Source organism: Triturus cristatus, chromosome 7 (assembly GCF_964204655.1).
Source record: "Triturus cristatus chromosome 7, aTriCri1.1, whole genome shotgun sequence".
Classification (NCBI taxonomy): Eukaryota; Metazoa; Chordata; class Amphibia; order Caudata; family Salamandridae; genus Triturus; species Triturus cristatus.
Window position 1 is genome coordinate 325,932,571 of NC_140590.1, and position 13,946 is coordinate 325,946,516.

Sequence of the window (13,946 nt, forward strand, 5' to 3'; positions counted from 1 at the left end):
GCACGAGGAACCGTCATGAAGGACTCGTCTTGCTATGACGACTCCGGACGCTGGACTCACGGTCATGTTCTTTCCTCTCTAGCTGCAGATTCCCAAACCCCGCTGACTGAAGATGGAGAAGAAGGGATGCCTCAGTGTCACCAAGTACTTCCTGTTTATCTTCAACCTCTTTTTCTTCGTGAGTATTGCACAATCTTCATATTTGTGTCTCCTTGTATGATACACATGTTTCTTGGTCCATCTTGTGTTGACGGTTGTCCATTGCGGTGGCTCTGATGTTGCTTTTGTTCCTGTTCGCACACACGCCACCTAGCAGTTTGGGTTAGGCTCCTCCTTTCGAGGTGAGGTCAAGCCTGATTTGCATATGGTTGGCCCATTTCAGTATTGGTAGATGAGCTACAAAATGATGTAATGTAATGAGTAGATGTCCGGCACAGGTAAGAGAAGTGGGGAGGTGGGGTGGGGTGGAGAGCAGGGTGGGAGGAAGTCGACAGACGATGGGTTAGGTAAAAAAAAAAAAATTATAATAATAAAACCACTTACCTGGTTCTTACCGCATCGCTGACTCAGCGATGCGGCAAGCGCAAGGTAAGTGGTTTTATTTGTTTAATTTTACTGTCGACTTCAACCACACCCCGCCCTGTCCCCACCCTGCCCCACTGCCCACCCCTGTTAGCTGTGCCGGCCGCCACTGAATGTAATTCTGGTCAGAAGAATTTTCAGTAGCGGTAACTGATTCAAGCATTTCCACTTTATCACTGTTTCTGCCATGGCTTTAGCCTAAACCTGTTCAGAGCCGCCTGGCTAGTGAGACATGCCTTGGTTTGTCCAGACCACCTCTGCTTAAAACAGGATTTTTAGGAGTAGCCCAGAAAACAGAGAGATGCACGGAATGTCATATCACCATTCAATACAGCAGCTTACGGATTCTACAGCTGTGCAAACTCACCTTTGGTTCGTGAACGGATGAAGGAACTGAAAGTATAAGGGTGTGAAATTCAAGGTGCTGTGGTACTACAGTCTCTTTTCCTCCAGAGTTCACTAACAAAGGTGCGCTGAAATGTAAGTAGAGACATGCGCCAAGGCACATGCTATATATTGTCGCAACCAGACATTCTTAAAATTTCTACACAATGTGGGATCAAATTGGGTGTCCCTCAGTTGGACCCCCCATTATTTTCTTGATTGCAGATGGTGTTAAACATCAATTTCATGAGACAATGTGTCTCTACTTTAGGGCACCTCTCAAAACATTCAAATCAATCAAAACAGATTTCATAAAAATTCCAATTTAAGAATAATTTGAGTCCACTCAATAATTGAGTTCTAGTGAGTTCTTGATCAATGAAAATGTAAAGGGTTTTATTACAAAATTCAAAAATAAGCGGTACAGTGTCAATGGCAAGATGGCTTTCAGAGGCAAAGTTATTCACAGTATGCAAAAATCAGAAAATATTCCAAGTCCCAATTGGCAGTAAAGTCAGAAAAGAGAGGAGCAGCATCCCTAGTAGGACAGGAAAGTCTTCTGGCTTACCCCAAAAATCAAGGGGTTTGTATGCACAATTCCTGCAAATTAAATCAGCATTACTGCAGATTCATTGTGGTGTGAGCAAATGTATAATTTCTTCAGCGAAATCAGGGCACATAAAAATAGATATCATTACCTTAACACCCAAGCACCATCCCATTTTCTTGAATAATTATTCAGCACCCTCTAGTCTAATGTCGCCTGGAGATGTTCAAACAGATATTAAACATTGACAATAACACTTTCATTGAATGAATAGATTCACTGAAGAAACCGAAAACACAGCTACATGTAACAATATTACATCTGGGCAAGCAAGAGTGAGTGACAGAGATGATCCATCTTGTTCAAGGTGGCGATTTATACAGAAATGAAACCAACTAAAACACGTTATTAAATACACTTCTACACATCATAGGAACCTTATTTCAGAAGCAATTGCAAAATCAATATGCAGATATAAAATTGTGAGTATAAATGCATATTGCACATTGTTAATGATGCGAAAAAATATAAATCTTTGAAACACTTCTACAATACCCTGAAGTGGACACCTATTTCCATAGACAGAAAGGTAGTGACGTATATGCACATAGTACACGCAAATGCTCAAACAAGCAGATACAGACATACATATTTGTGCCAGCAAGCACCTAGAGACAACCATACATCTATAGACAAAACACAGCCATATACATATGTCAAGGTAAGCATGCATAAACCCACAAATACTTAGTTACATAGATTTTTAACATATGGACAGATTTATGTCAAAACATAGATTTATGACACAGGGCAGACATACATACAGAGAAGGGGACATGAACAGTACATATGGACACCATTTTATGTGCTCAGAGAAGCACATAGATATACAGACAACAGACTGAAAAACCTCCCTATGTAAGGATACAGCCAAGCACATCTATCACAACAAGTGAGATTGGTTGCTGGCCAACACCTCCCACAGTGTAGCAAGGCCACCATCCAAACACTGCAAGAGGGAAACTAGGTAATTCTTACTTAATTTCATTGATGCACAGGTATTGACCATGAAGTTATACTAAGTGTGTTTGCAGATTCAATATGAGAGAATAGGCCACGTTAGTTCACATGTGTTTACAATGCATACCATTACAATGCAGTCATTACAACGACCGCGTTGTTACCTCGCATACCATTACAACGCAAGGCGGAACAACATGCGTGGTAAATGATGTTTACCATATGAGGCAGCATGCTGAGCTTGTAGCCCATCCGGCAACCAAGAGATTTAGTAGTGTGACACTGGGTAGCACAATCTTATCACTAGCCAGTTCACATAGCCAAAGTAGTACATGAAGGTTACGAACGTAAGATGTAAACAGGAGGAACTTACGGGCATATTTACAAGGGAATGCCGGAGCCTGGCGTTAAGCACAAAATGCTAATGCCATGCTCCGCCATTCCGAAAACCCAGGGATGAGCCGTATTTATAAAGATACGGCACATCTCTGCATTTTCCCTAGCGCTGGCACTAAATTAACCTGCCTACCGCCAATGCAGGCACCCTTGCACCATAGTGCAAGGGTGCCTGCATTGAGGGAATGATTGTTTATGTGCAGGAAGGTGTCCCTTCATGCACTTAAATCATCACTAATGGTGATTTGTAACTTCTATGTGTACTGCATTGTGCAGCACACATAGAAGTTGCAAATCGTCATTTCTTTCAATGATTGTTTATGTGCAGGAAGGGAGACCTTCCTGCACATAAACAATCATTAATTGTGTTTTGCTGTTTCTATGTTTGCTGAATAATGCAGCACATATAGAAACACCAAAAATGAGGAGAAATAAAGCCTTTCTCCTCATTTCGCCATGTTATGACCAGGTTTCTCCTGGTCTTAATTTTGGTGCTGCCCCATATTTACTCTACCCTTGTAAATAGGGGGCAGAGTCAAAATCAATGAGTGTTGTGGCAGAACGCCCACTGCAACACCCATTGCCCACCCCTTTTACGTTAAGTATTGCGTGAAAGAGTGCCTTATTTACAAGGCGTCACTTAACGCCACCTTGTAAATAAGGCGAAGCCCCTATCGCCACAGAAACATAGTTAAAAGTGACATTCCTGGGACAATAGGGGCTTGTACATATGCCCCTTAGTATTAAGAACTGAATTTCAAAAACTGGTCTCCATCCAATCCCGAATAGCCCCAAGAAAGACACTCAACTGGCAGATGTCCACTCTAGGTGCAATTTCAGGTTGTGCAGAGTGTTGTTCGCACGCTGGTAGGCCCCGATAGCCATGGAGCATTCGACTCATCCCAGGTATTCATTGAAAGAAAGAGGGTTTCTAGAAGGAGTGCTGTGGGGCAGTCTACCAAGCCCAGTTCAAACAATGAAAACTGTGACAAATCTATTTTGGTGTTGGGCACTGTCCTGCGGACCCACCATTGAGGGTATCACCCTGCCTGGCTACCTGCAAGTAGAAGCTGAAAGGGGCCTTCCTCAGCAAAGCCTGCACACATTGAATTGACAATGCTAGTATCATTCTCCTTTTCACAAGATGATTCCTTCTAGAGCTTCTTGATCCAGAAGAATCCTTCAGGACTAATTTGCCCGTGGCAAAGGGATGTCCCCACCTATCCTTGAAGACATATTTGCAATCAAAGAACCATATACTTTTGACTCGGTGATGGGAAGTGGTCAAAAGGTGACTTGCCAGCACTTTAAAATACCCCAAACTAAATAATCCGTGTGTAAAGGCAGACAGTGACATTGATATCTACAGAATACCCCACATGGATAACCATGCAGGCACAGAAAGCATGCATACATATACAGATCTGCAAACCTCAAAACATACATGTAGAAAAAAAGCACACACTGAAATATTCATTTACAGAATGGCACAAGCGAAGCATACATGTATCGCAGCTGTTCGAATTTTGCAATTCTGTTTAATTCTGTACCTGCTGAAAACGGCTAGACCTTTCTATGCGAATCAGTTTCCCACTGACTTTATTACGTGAGATATGCCATCAGGTAAAAAAGGTAAAGCAAAATTGTGTCGTGAAAGTTTGAGAATTTTGTATAACGCAAAAATGTGGGAATTTTATTAGCCCAATTCAATTTCTCACAGACCTACTGATTAAAGATGTACTATATAGTCCATCATATTCGACATAATCTCAGGATTTCAACAAAGAATATTGCTAACCTACACAAATTATACATTTTGAAAACTACTGCAGCACCAGACACTCCACATCAATTTATTTATTGCTTGATTATTACATTATCAAGTACTTAGAGAGGTGAGGATTTCTATCTGCCTTTAGAGCCAAGAACACTGGAAATGGGTGGATTATCCATATTGACCTACATAACACAAAACATTAACCAATCCTAAACTTTCTAGTTTTAAATGATGCAGTTTCATCATAGGAGGGGGTGAGACTCAGAGGTTTTATACGTACATGAGACACGACCCTTTTATATTGATCCAAGCTTGGACAGCCTACCAGGTGGCTGCGCACCCAATTTCCACCAAATAATCCACCAGATAATTTGAAGTAGACGGGCTGTACCTGAAACTAATAGTTATTTTGAGGAATAAATGTTTAAATGCTCTTTGCATATTCCAATGTGTTTATTGGGATCATCAGGAGTTGAGCCTGAAGTCAGAGATACGGCCGACACGTGTTTCGCCCATATAGCTGACACTCCTAGGGCATTCTCAAGACAATTATCAAAATAATAGTCTAATCTGTCCTTATATACAGAACGTCTAATCCTGCATTGAAGTAATGCCACCCCGTGCGGTCTCTGCAGTCAGCAATGCCGCATTGATTCAAGCACTGGGTTGGCAGGTCACAAGGCAGCAGCAAGCACTAAGCCTGGTCAACTATCCTGTGTGATGTATTTGGTATTTCCTTTGCATCCTAAAGTGCTTCCTGATGAGACCCATGCTGAATAAATATTCAACCTACACAGCTGTGCAGAGTGGCTGTATTATACTACAGAACTAATTACGGTGTCCATGGTATCCCTCGCCCGGGAGTTACCGATCGTGGGGGCAATTGGTACCTCCAGTGTGGGAGTTACTGGGTATTATAAGTGAGACCCTCTTAGAAATGAGGAATTACTGATTGAATCGTTAAATTATGTGATACTTGCTTATTTTTCTAAAATATTTCACCAGGAAACTCCATGTATAGCAGGTGGTGATTTATTTAGACTGTAACGGCACAAATCTGTGGCGTTACAGTGGTTTTGTAATCCCTGTTCAGTCGGGATCAGCTGCCTGAATCAGGATTAGTGGGGATCCTGTAATGAGCATCTATGAATACATCCATAATTGAGCTGTGAGAAGAGTGGGTCTCAAAACATAGCTGGCATGTGTTTTTGTGAAGTGCTCCAAAAAACTGGACCATGTACTTGGTAACCCTAACGTCATTTAGAGGTGAGTTAATGGTTGACATTCACATTTGTGTTTGGTCGCCGAGTGATGTTGGTAGTCTAGCTGCCAGAACCACTCGGCTTCTCCCTGCTGTGAAAACCTTTGGAATCGTTGGACTACTGAAAATCTAAGGGTGGAAGAACTCAGCGTCAAAGGGAGGAGGAACTCCGGGTCAAAGGGAGGAGGAACTCAGGGTCAAAGGTGGGAAGAAGCTACAATTTAGGAATGTTTAACCAGTTTCCAAAAGGAAGCTTTGAGAGGCTCCCATTGTAGGCAGAAAGTGTGAATCCACCACCATCACCCCATGTTGCCTGCTCCTATGCCTGCATTCTTTCAAAGTCTTTCAGAACTGAATTAATGATGTACAGTGTACACCAAGCAAGCAAAGATTCTAGGAATTCACGAGACACAGCTTTTGGGTTGGTCAAAGCCCATCCAAGCTCTGGAATAAGTCAAGTTAACAAAAAAAGGCCCCATATTGGGATCATCTGCAATAGCAAGAGCGGTTAGAGGAGACAAGGTCAGAAGCATTGAAGGTGGCAGTAGATCTCACATAGGTGAGAGCTGTTGGCTTTGCAAATGCTTGTTTTTCCTGGCTGGAGGGGGGGGGGTGCAAGCAACGAAGCTGACTAGGATGGGGCAAGCAAGACCATGGAATGAGGGGGAGGTTTAGGGCAAGCAAGAAAGTGGGGGGGGCGTGCAAGCAATTTGACAGGAGGAGGGCAAACAGCAACGGGGCAAGCGACAACGAGGCAGCAACGATGGGGCAAGCAACAATGGAGAAACAAGGGGGCAAGAAACAACAGGGCAAACAACAGCAATGGGACAAGCAACAGGGCAATAACAACGTGGTAGGCTACAGTACTGGGGCAAAAACAATGGGGCAAGAAACAACTGGCCAACAACAATTGGGCAAACAACAACAGAGCAACAATGACAGAGCAAACACAATGGGACAAGTAACAAAAGTGGGGCAACAATAACCGAAAGCAGGAGGGGAGGGGAGGGCGGTCTGCAAACACACTCACACTTATGTAGTGCTACATCCAAAATAAAAAAAGTACCCCCAGAAGCGCACAAGTACTGGAAGGACACAATGCACAAAAAGGAAGTGAAGCCGGCATGCGCTGATCAAAAAGAAGCAAGGACATGAGAGCGACGATGAAACTAGCAGTAGTAAGCAATGAACTGCTCTAGCCCACTGTAAGCTAACAAAATGTCTCTCAAGAGACATCACATGCGCTTCCTCAGGCGAGACCTAAGGACGCCTGCGACCAGCTTTAGTTATGAAGTGTTTTTTAACGGCGAGAGGCCCCACTGCCCTACCTGTTGCACAACATGGGGTAAAGGGTTTCTTAAACATATCCAACACTGTGCATTATCCTGTAGCGACCAGGAAGGAAATCGTAGTCCAAGCAAATCACTTCCTGGGTTGCATTCCTCAGCTCCTGACTTTGCCAACTTCTGATACATGGGCAAGAAGGGCAAAGCACTAGCTATCAAAATGAACATGCTCAATATCTTTTTGTATGTCGACCTGCTAGCTGCCCACGGCCAGTGGTATAGCAATGATGGCACGAGTCAGAGTGCCAACAAGGAACATGGGCCCCTTTGGTGCAGATTTTGTGCTATAATATTATCCAGGGGACAGTGGACCTCTGAGTCTCCTGGACCTCAGTGCCACTGTACTTGCTGCACCATAGATAGCTACACACCAGCCCACGGACCATCCATGATGACATGACACCGCATTGATATAATGTATAGTGCTTGTGACTATGACACCGGGATGCAGCTTAAATGGCAGTCTGGTTGTGAAAAACAAAAATGGTACTTGCCAAGTACCAATGATGTACGTTGCCAAGAAGCCATTTCCACTCTCGGTGATGCCAACCAAGGCTCCCTGGAGGGCTGTTGTCTGCTGTACCTTGGTGAGAACTGTAGAGGGGCTGCTTTCTGGCCAAGGCCAAACGTGTAAATAAATATTAGGATAGACTGGCCCATAAGCCATAGCAATGAAATACACTCTGTTTTGTAGGCAGATGTGCACACTGGCACCCTGGCCAAATGACGTCATTCTCTGCGAGGGGACCCAATGGCTGAAATGGGCGTCCCCATTGACCCATGCTTTATGCTGTGGTGGGAGGAAGCAAAATGGGAATGACGTTATGACAGGCCAGTGGATGGAGAGGTCTAACTGAAAGTCCTTGTTTTTTATGCATGTATGTATATTTTAGCATATTTTATTAATGATTTTTTGAGGGGGGGATCCAGAGGTTTTGCTTAATGCTGGACGTGAAAAGTTCTGAGTCTGGCAGAGAGGAGTAATTAAGGTGTAAGAGGAACACCGAGTTGGAGAGTATTGTCCGCACCATGGTTTACAGCTGGCAGACCACCAGCCCGATTGGTTGGACCTGTCCGAGCCTCCCTTCTGCCAATTTGTGTGTACACACACTAACAGGCACACTCATGTTCTCTCATCGTCACTGGTGGCCTCCGGGGCCACAGAGCTGTCTGTCTCTCGTCAGCTCTGTGTGTAATCCGTTGTCTAAGCGCCCCCACTCCCGCACCGCTTCTGCAGACGGCGCCGAGATCAGTGTGGAAATTCGTGGGGCCTCTTCCCAGACTGCCACTCCCTCGATTCATCTCTCCCAGCACCCCTGGCTCCCGTGAACACGTGTGACTCATCCTGACAGGCTATCACAGTGGGATTTCCTCCCTGCATTATCTCACCCAAAGGCGTGCATTAGGCTCCATTCCCTTTGACTGAACTCTCACTCCGCGCAAACATATCCTCTTGGCCGGAGGGAGCAAACATTGGTGGGCGGTGGAGGGTGGTCAACGGTTTTAGCTCCTATCCCGTGGACCGCAGAGGACGGCGCGCGCTAATGCACGCTGACCATTCTGTACCAGCTTGTTAGGCTTGTTGATCTAACAGAACCCTGTAAAGTGGGCTCCCTGGCTGAGGCAATGCGCTTTTTCTTGAGATGAAGAAACAAATGATGTTCTTATGGATAGCCGGGGAGCACCTCCGGCGCCATCTTGTAAGCCCACAGCTGCGTAATAAAAGGTCATCAGAATGGGACGACAGAGGGTGTTCTTCCACTACATAGAGTTATAATGTTGTTATGCAAGAAATAATATCGACTTCTGCTGTATCATAATGGTGAAAACATATGGGAAAGCGTAGGTTTACTATTCTTAACTCCACCTTCCATATCTTGGCAACATATATCTGACACGCACATAGATGTGGAGTAAAGAATAGCAAATGTAAATTTACCTATGCACATCAACCTTCAAGATACAGTCCGATAGACAGATATGTTCTTGCAGGATGATATTATGTTCCCCCGCTTTGTGGAGTGGAAACCAGTAGTAGCATTTTAGTTGAAACTAAACAAGGGGGTAGTATTGAGCAGTGAAATAATGGCTAATAAGGATGTTAGCAAGAGAGCGCTCGAATATGGTCCAATGTCCCAGGGTTCTCCCAAGTCGGTCCTAGAGGGCCGGATCCCTGCAGATTTTTAAGACAACTACATTTATATAAATGGGGATATCTTAAAAAGCTGGCATGGATCCGGCCCTCCAGGGCCGTCTTTGGAGTACCCTGCATAAACAAAGGAATTTCCTAGGATCGTCCCCTCCAGTTTAGGGTTGGCTCAACATGCCTATTGACAATGGTCTACTGCACAAAGGTTTCACTGGTCTGAACCTATTTTTGTGGAGTGTGGTTTCCAGTAGCACGCGCCTTGAGAGAGCGGAAAGATGCTTTAAGGCGCGTGAGCATTGTAGATCAGACTATCTAGGGTTGTCTGTTTTGACCTTATTGGCAGGGGCTCTCAGCAAGCTGTCAACTGTTTGTGCGATGCCCTTGAAGGTCTCCACCAATTCAGCCCCTTCCACTTCACCAATTATTCACCAACCCTTCCATAATGAGCATGCAGGATAAGACCCTGGTCAAGGATCGGTTCTTTAAGTGTGCTTCGACGCTTCGGGAACACAGAGAATTAGCCAAACTGTCGGTGAGAGAACATTTAGCAGTTAAATCCACCGAGGGCATCGAACCATATCTGTCCTGTTTAAGCAGTGCTCACGACAGATTTTTAATGACACGGTTCAGGCTAAAACTTTTGCATCATGTAATATCAGAGCCGGCAGGGTGTATATCGTAAACAGAGTTGAAGGGGCCCTGTGGCTGCGACCACTGGTCTCCACAGGACACCCTTCATTTTGTATTATTATGTCCATTATATTCACACCTCAGAAGTCTTTTCCTAAAGGGTATTTTAAAGAAAGCTAAACTGAAACAAGCGCGGGTAGCTTTCCTATTCTTAAAATTGGCCCCAGATACTTTTACACTGTTTTGTATTACCAATTTTTTAAGGGCTGCTTTTAGATTAAGGGCTACAAGGGGCAGTGACTGTCCATTGATTCCTTGCCTCCATTCTTTTATATTGTTCGGATAAGGGTTCCCTCATTCTTACATTTGATAACTTCTTAATTATGGTGTGCTACAGGCTCAAACCGAGGTTAAAGATGAATAGGACTGCAGAGGGATAGGCCTTATGTGACGTATATATCTTTTATTTATTTATTGAAATTGTATCATGTAGAACCCTGTCTGATGGATTGTCTTTTTAAATCTGTACTTGCAACCTTTTCTTTTTGATATGTTGTCTCTTTTATGGTATTTTAACATGCCGAATAAAGAATGTAATTATTAAAGATAAAAAAAAAAAGAATGCAACTCACAGAGATCAGAAGCTCATTCCATGCCTTGCCTGCCGGCACCGAGAAGGAGCGGCCTCCCGATCTCACCTGACGAACCTTAGGAATCGGCAAACCGAGCCGTGGCCAACCGAGGAGCTCTAGAAGGGGTACAGTGAAGACTTCTTCTGATCATGTAGCTCGTGCACTGATTGTAAAGGCCTCAATAAATTGATATTAAGGCTTTAAACAGAATCCTTTTCGTAATGGGTAGCCAATGCAAAACCTGTGAATGAGAGGAAACAGAGTCTCCTCTACACAGGCCCATAAAAAGCCAGGACATCATGCTTTTGCATTGTCTGAAGTTTCCTGATCTTGTAGTCGAGAACACCGATATAGAGACTTAGTGTAACTGTGTTCCCTGATATGCTGGCAGTATGTCCCTGTCTCAGTGTGAGTACATTCCTTGTTCCATTCCCAGTGTGCTTCCTGTCTCTGTGTGGTCATGTTTCCCACCTCAGTGCACTTGTCTCTCTTTTGCCAGTGTGAATGAATTCTCTGACTTCATATCAGTGTAGTTCCTGCTCTGCTTCCAGTATATCCTTGTCTCAGTGTTGGTATAATCATTGTTCCATTGCCAGTGTTCTTCCTGTCTCCCTGTAGGTGTATTCCCACTCTCAGTACACTTGTCTCTTCCAGTCCGAGTGGATTCTCTGACTTACTATCACTGTTATCCTTGACAGTATATCCCTGTCGGTGTTTAGACGGAATATCGGAACCAAAAATATCGAGAGACAAAATATTGTGCCAAGAATATTGAGGACAAAAATAGTGTAAAGGTAAGTTTCTATAGGGAAGTAAAAAATTTAACTCCATATATATGTATCTTCAAGGTACGTAGATGTTGAGTTAAAAATAGTAAGTCTACACTTACCTTTTTTTACTTGCCTTCTCCATATTTCGGTCCTCGATATTTTTGACCCAATATTATATCCACACAATATTTTTAGTTCGGATTTTCTGCCATTGATCCTCCCTGTCTTAGTATGTGCCTTGTCCCATTACCTGTGTGTTTCCTGTCATAGTGTATCTGTATTCCATCTCCCGGTACACCTGTCTCTCTGCTATAGTCTGGGGGGAGGCTCTGACTTACTATCATTGTTCTCCCTGACAGCATCTCCCTGTCTCAGGTTGATTATGTACCTAGTCCCATTGCCTGTGTGTTTCCTGTTTTAGTATAGGTGTATTCCCTTCACTGGTACACTTGTCAGTCTTTTCCAATCTGAGTGGATTCTTTGACTTACTCTCACTGTAGTCCCTGACATACACTGTAGTCCCTGACACTGTCTCAGGTTGATTATGTACCTTGACCCATTGCCTGTGTGTTACCTGTGTGGTTCCTGTTTTAGTATAGGTGTATTCCCTTCACTGGTACACTTGTCAGTCTTTTCCAATCTGAGTGGATTCTTTGACTTACTCTCACTGTAGTCCCTGACATACACTGTAGTCCCTGACACTGTCTCAGGTTCACTAGGGAGCTGAGAGATCTTAAACGGAACTGTAAGCAACTTGAGAGACAATGGAGGAAAGACTTTTCACTTGAGAAAAAGAAAGTATATCGTGATGCACTAAAAGTATATAAAGCCGAGATCACGAAAATACAATCCAAGTTTTATGTAACAAAAATTTTATCTGAACCTAACTCCCCTAGAGAAATTTTTTAAATTTTTAAATCTTTAACCACCCCTCCATTCTCCACAATGATCCCCACTGATGTTCAAGGTCGCTGTAATAATTTAGCAGAGTATTTCCAGGATAAGGTACAGGTGATTTACTCAGCCTTTCCGGCAGTCGCCACTTTTGACCTTGATGCTTTGACGGAAGATATTAGAGTCCGTCGAGATCAGAGCCTGGTTTCTTTCCCGCCCCTGGATTCAGATCCAGCAATGTTCTTGCTTAATAAACTTAAATCAGGTTCCCCTAATGACCAGGCGCCCCCCACGATGCTGCAAAAGGTTGTCTCAGAAGTAGCCCCTGTTATTGCAACTCTTATTAACTCCTCATTGGCAACAGGCAAGGTCCCTCCACTTTGGAAGGAAGCAATGGTGAAGGCCCTGCTCAAAAAACCTGGATCTGATCCTGAGGTTATGGCTAATTATCGCCCTATTTCCCTGCTCCCGGGAATAGCTAAAATAGCAGAGAAGTATGTTAATACCATTCTCTCCAATTATCTGGAGGAACATAACTGCCTGCACTCGACACAGACTGGTTTCAGATCTCGTCAGGGCACTGAAACTGCCCTGATCGCTGTAGTTGAAGAGGCTAGGAAAATTATGGACTCAGGAGGATCAGCTGCAATAATCCTCCTTGATCTCAGTGCGGCTTTTGATACCGTCAACCATCAAATTCTTCTTGCAAGATGTCACGAGATGGGTATGAACGGTACCGCACTGAGCTGGATTGCCTCCTTTCTGGAAGGTCGGACATTCCAGCTTTTCGAGGAGAACGTTACCTCCAGGATTGTGCCTTTGAAGAGTGGAGTACCTCAGGGCTCTTCACTTAGCCCCACTCTTTTTAATATTTACATGTGTCCTTTAGCCAAAATTGTAGAGGCATTTGACATACAAATTGTCACGTATGCTGATGATACCCAGCTGATTCCCACCCCAAGATAATTCCCATACCCTGCTCCTTCATGTGGTCCAGCATCTCCCACCCATCCTTTTCATCCCTAGCTTCCTCACGTGTTATTCCCCATGTGCCGTCTCCCCTCCCTATTCTGCAGCCCTGCCCCTGTCCTCTATTGTAACTTCCACTACTCTTCCTCGCCCATGTGCATTGTACACCCTCCTGTTGCAAATCCCCGTCTTCCACCTTTCCTTTCCTAACTTCCTGCTTCCCCTATTCTCAGTGCAAAATGCACTGCACAAGCCATCGTCTCCGTCTCATCAGCCCACACCCGTGTCTCATCAACCCTCGCCCCCATCACCGCCCTCACTCTGTTGTTGTGAAACCCTTTCTGGTACAGTGCTGTGATGCTTGGTAGATGGGTTTGTTTTATGTAAAAACATGCATGCGCACAAGTATAAGTGTCCTTTCCCAAGTGAACTTGTGAATGCATTGATTCAGATGAGTTGATGCTGTTGCACAGTGTGCCCTATACAGCATTAACACTATGCCTTTCGGTCTCTTCAGGGTTCTTTCAGAGATTGTAAGCAAACTTAGAAGCCAAAAATAAAAAAAACAGGACTTGGACGGTCTAAGTTA

At 44.1% G+C, this 13,946-nt stretch overlaps 1 protein-coding gene across 2 annotated transcripts in view; it reads left to right on the plus strand.

The window, feature by feature from the left end:
• Window positions 1–13,946, plus strand: part of LOC146809586 (leukocyte antigen CD37-like) — a 180,919-nt gene that overhangs the window by 82,004 nt on the left and 84,969 nt on the right. For both annotated transcript variants that reach the window (XM_085616427.1, XM_085616428.1), the window contains exon 2: window positions 83–178. In XM_085616427.1, the coding sequence (XP_085472553.1) occupies window positions 113–178 (66 nt within the window). In that variant the 5' untranslated portion in view covers window positions 83–112. The remainder of the gene's footprint in view (window positions 1–82; window positions 179–13,946) is intronic.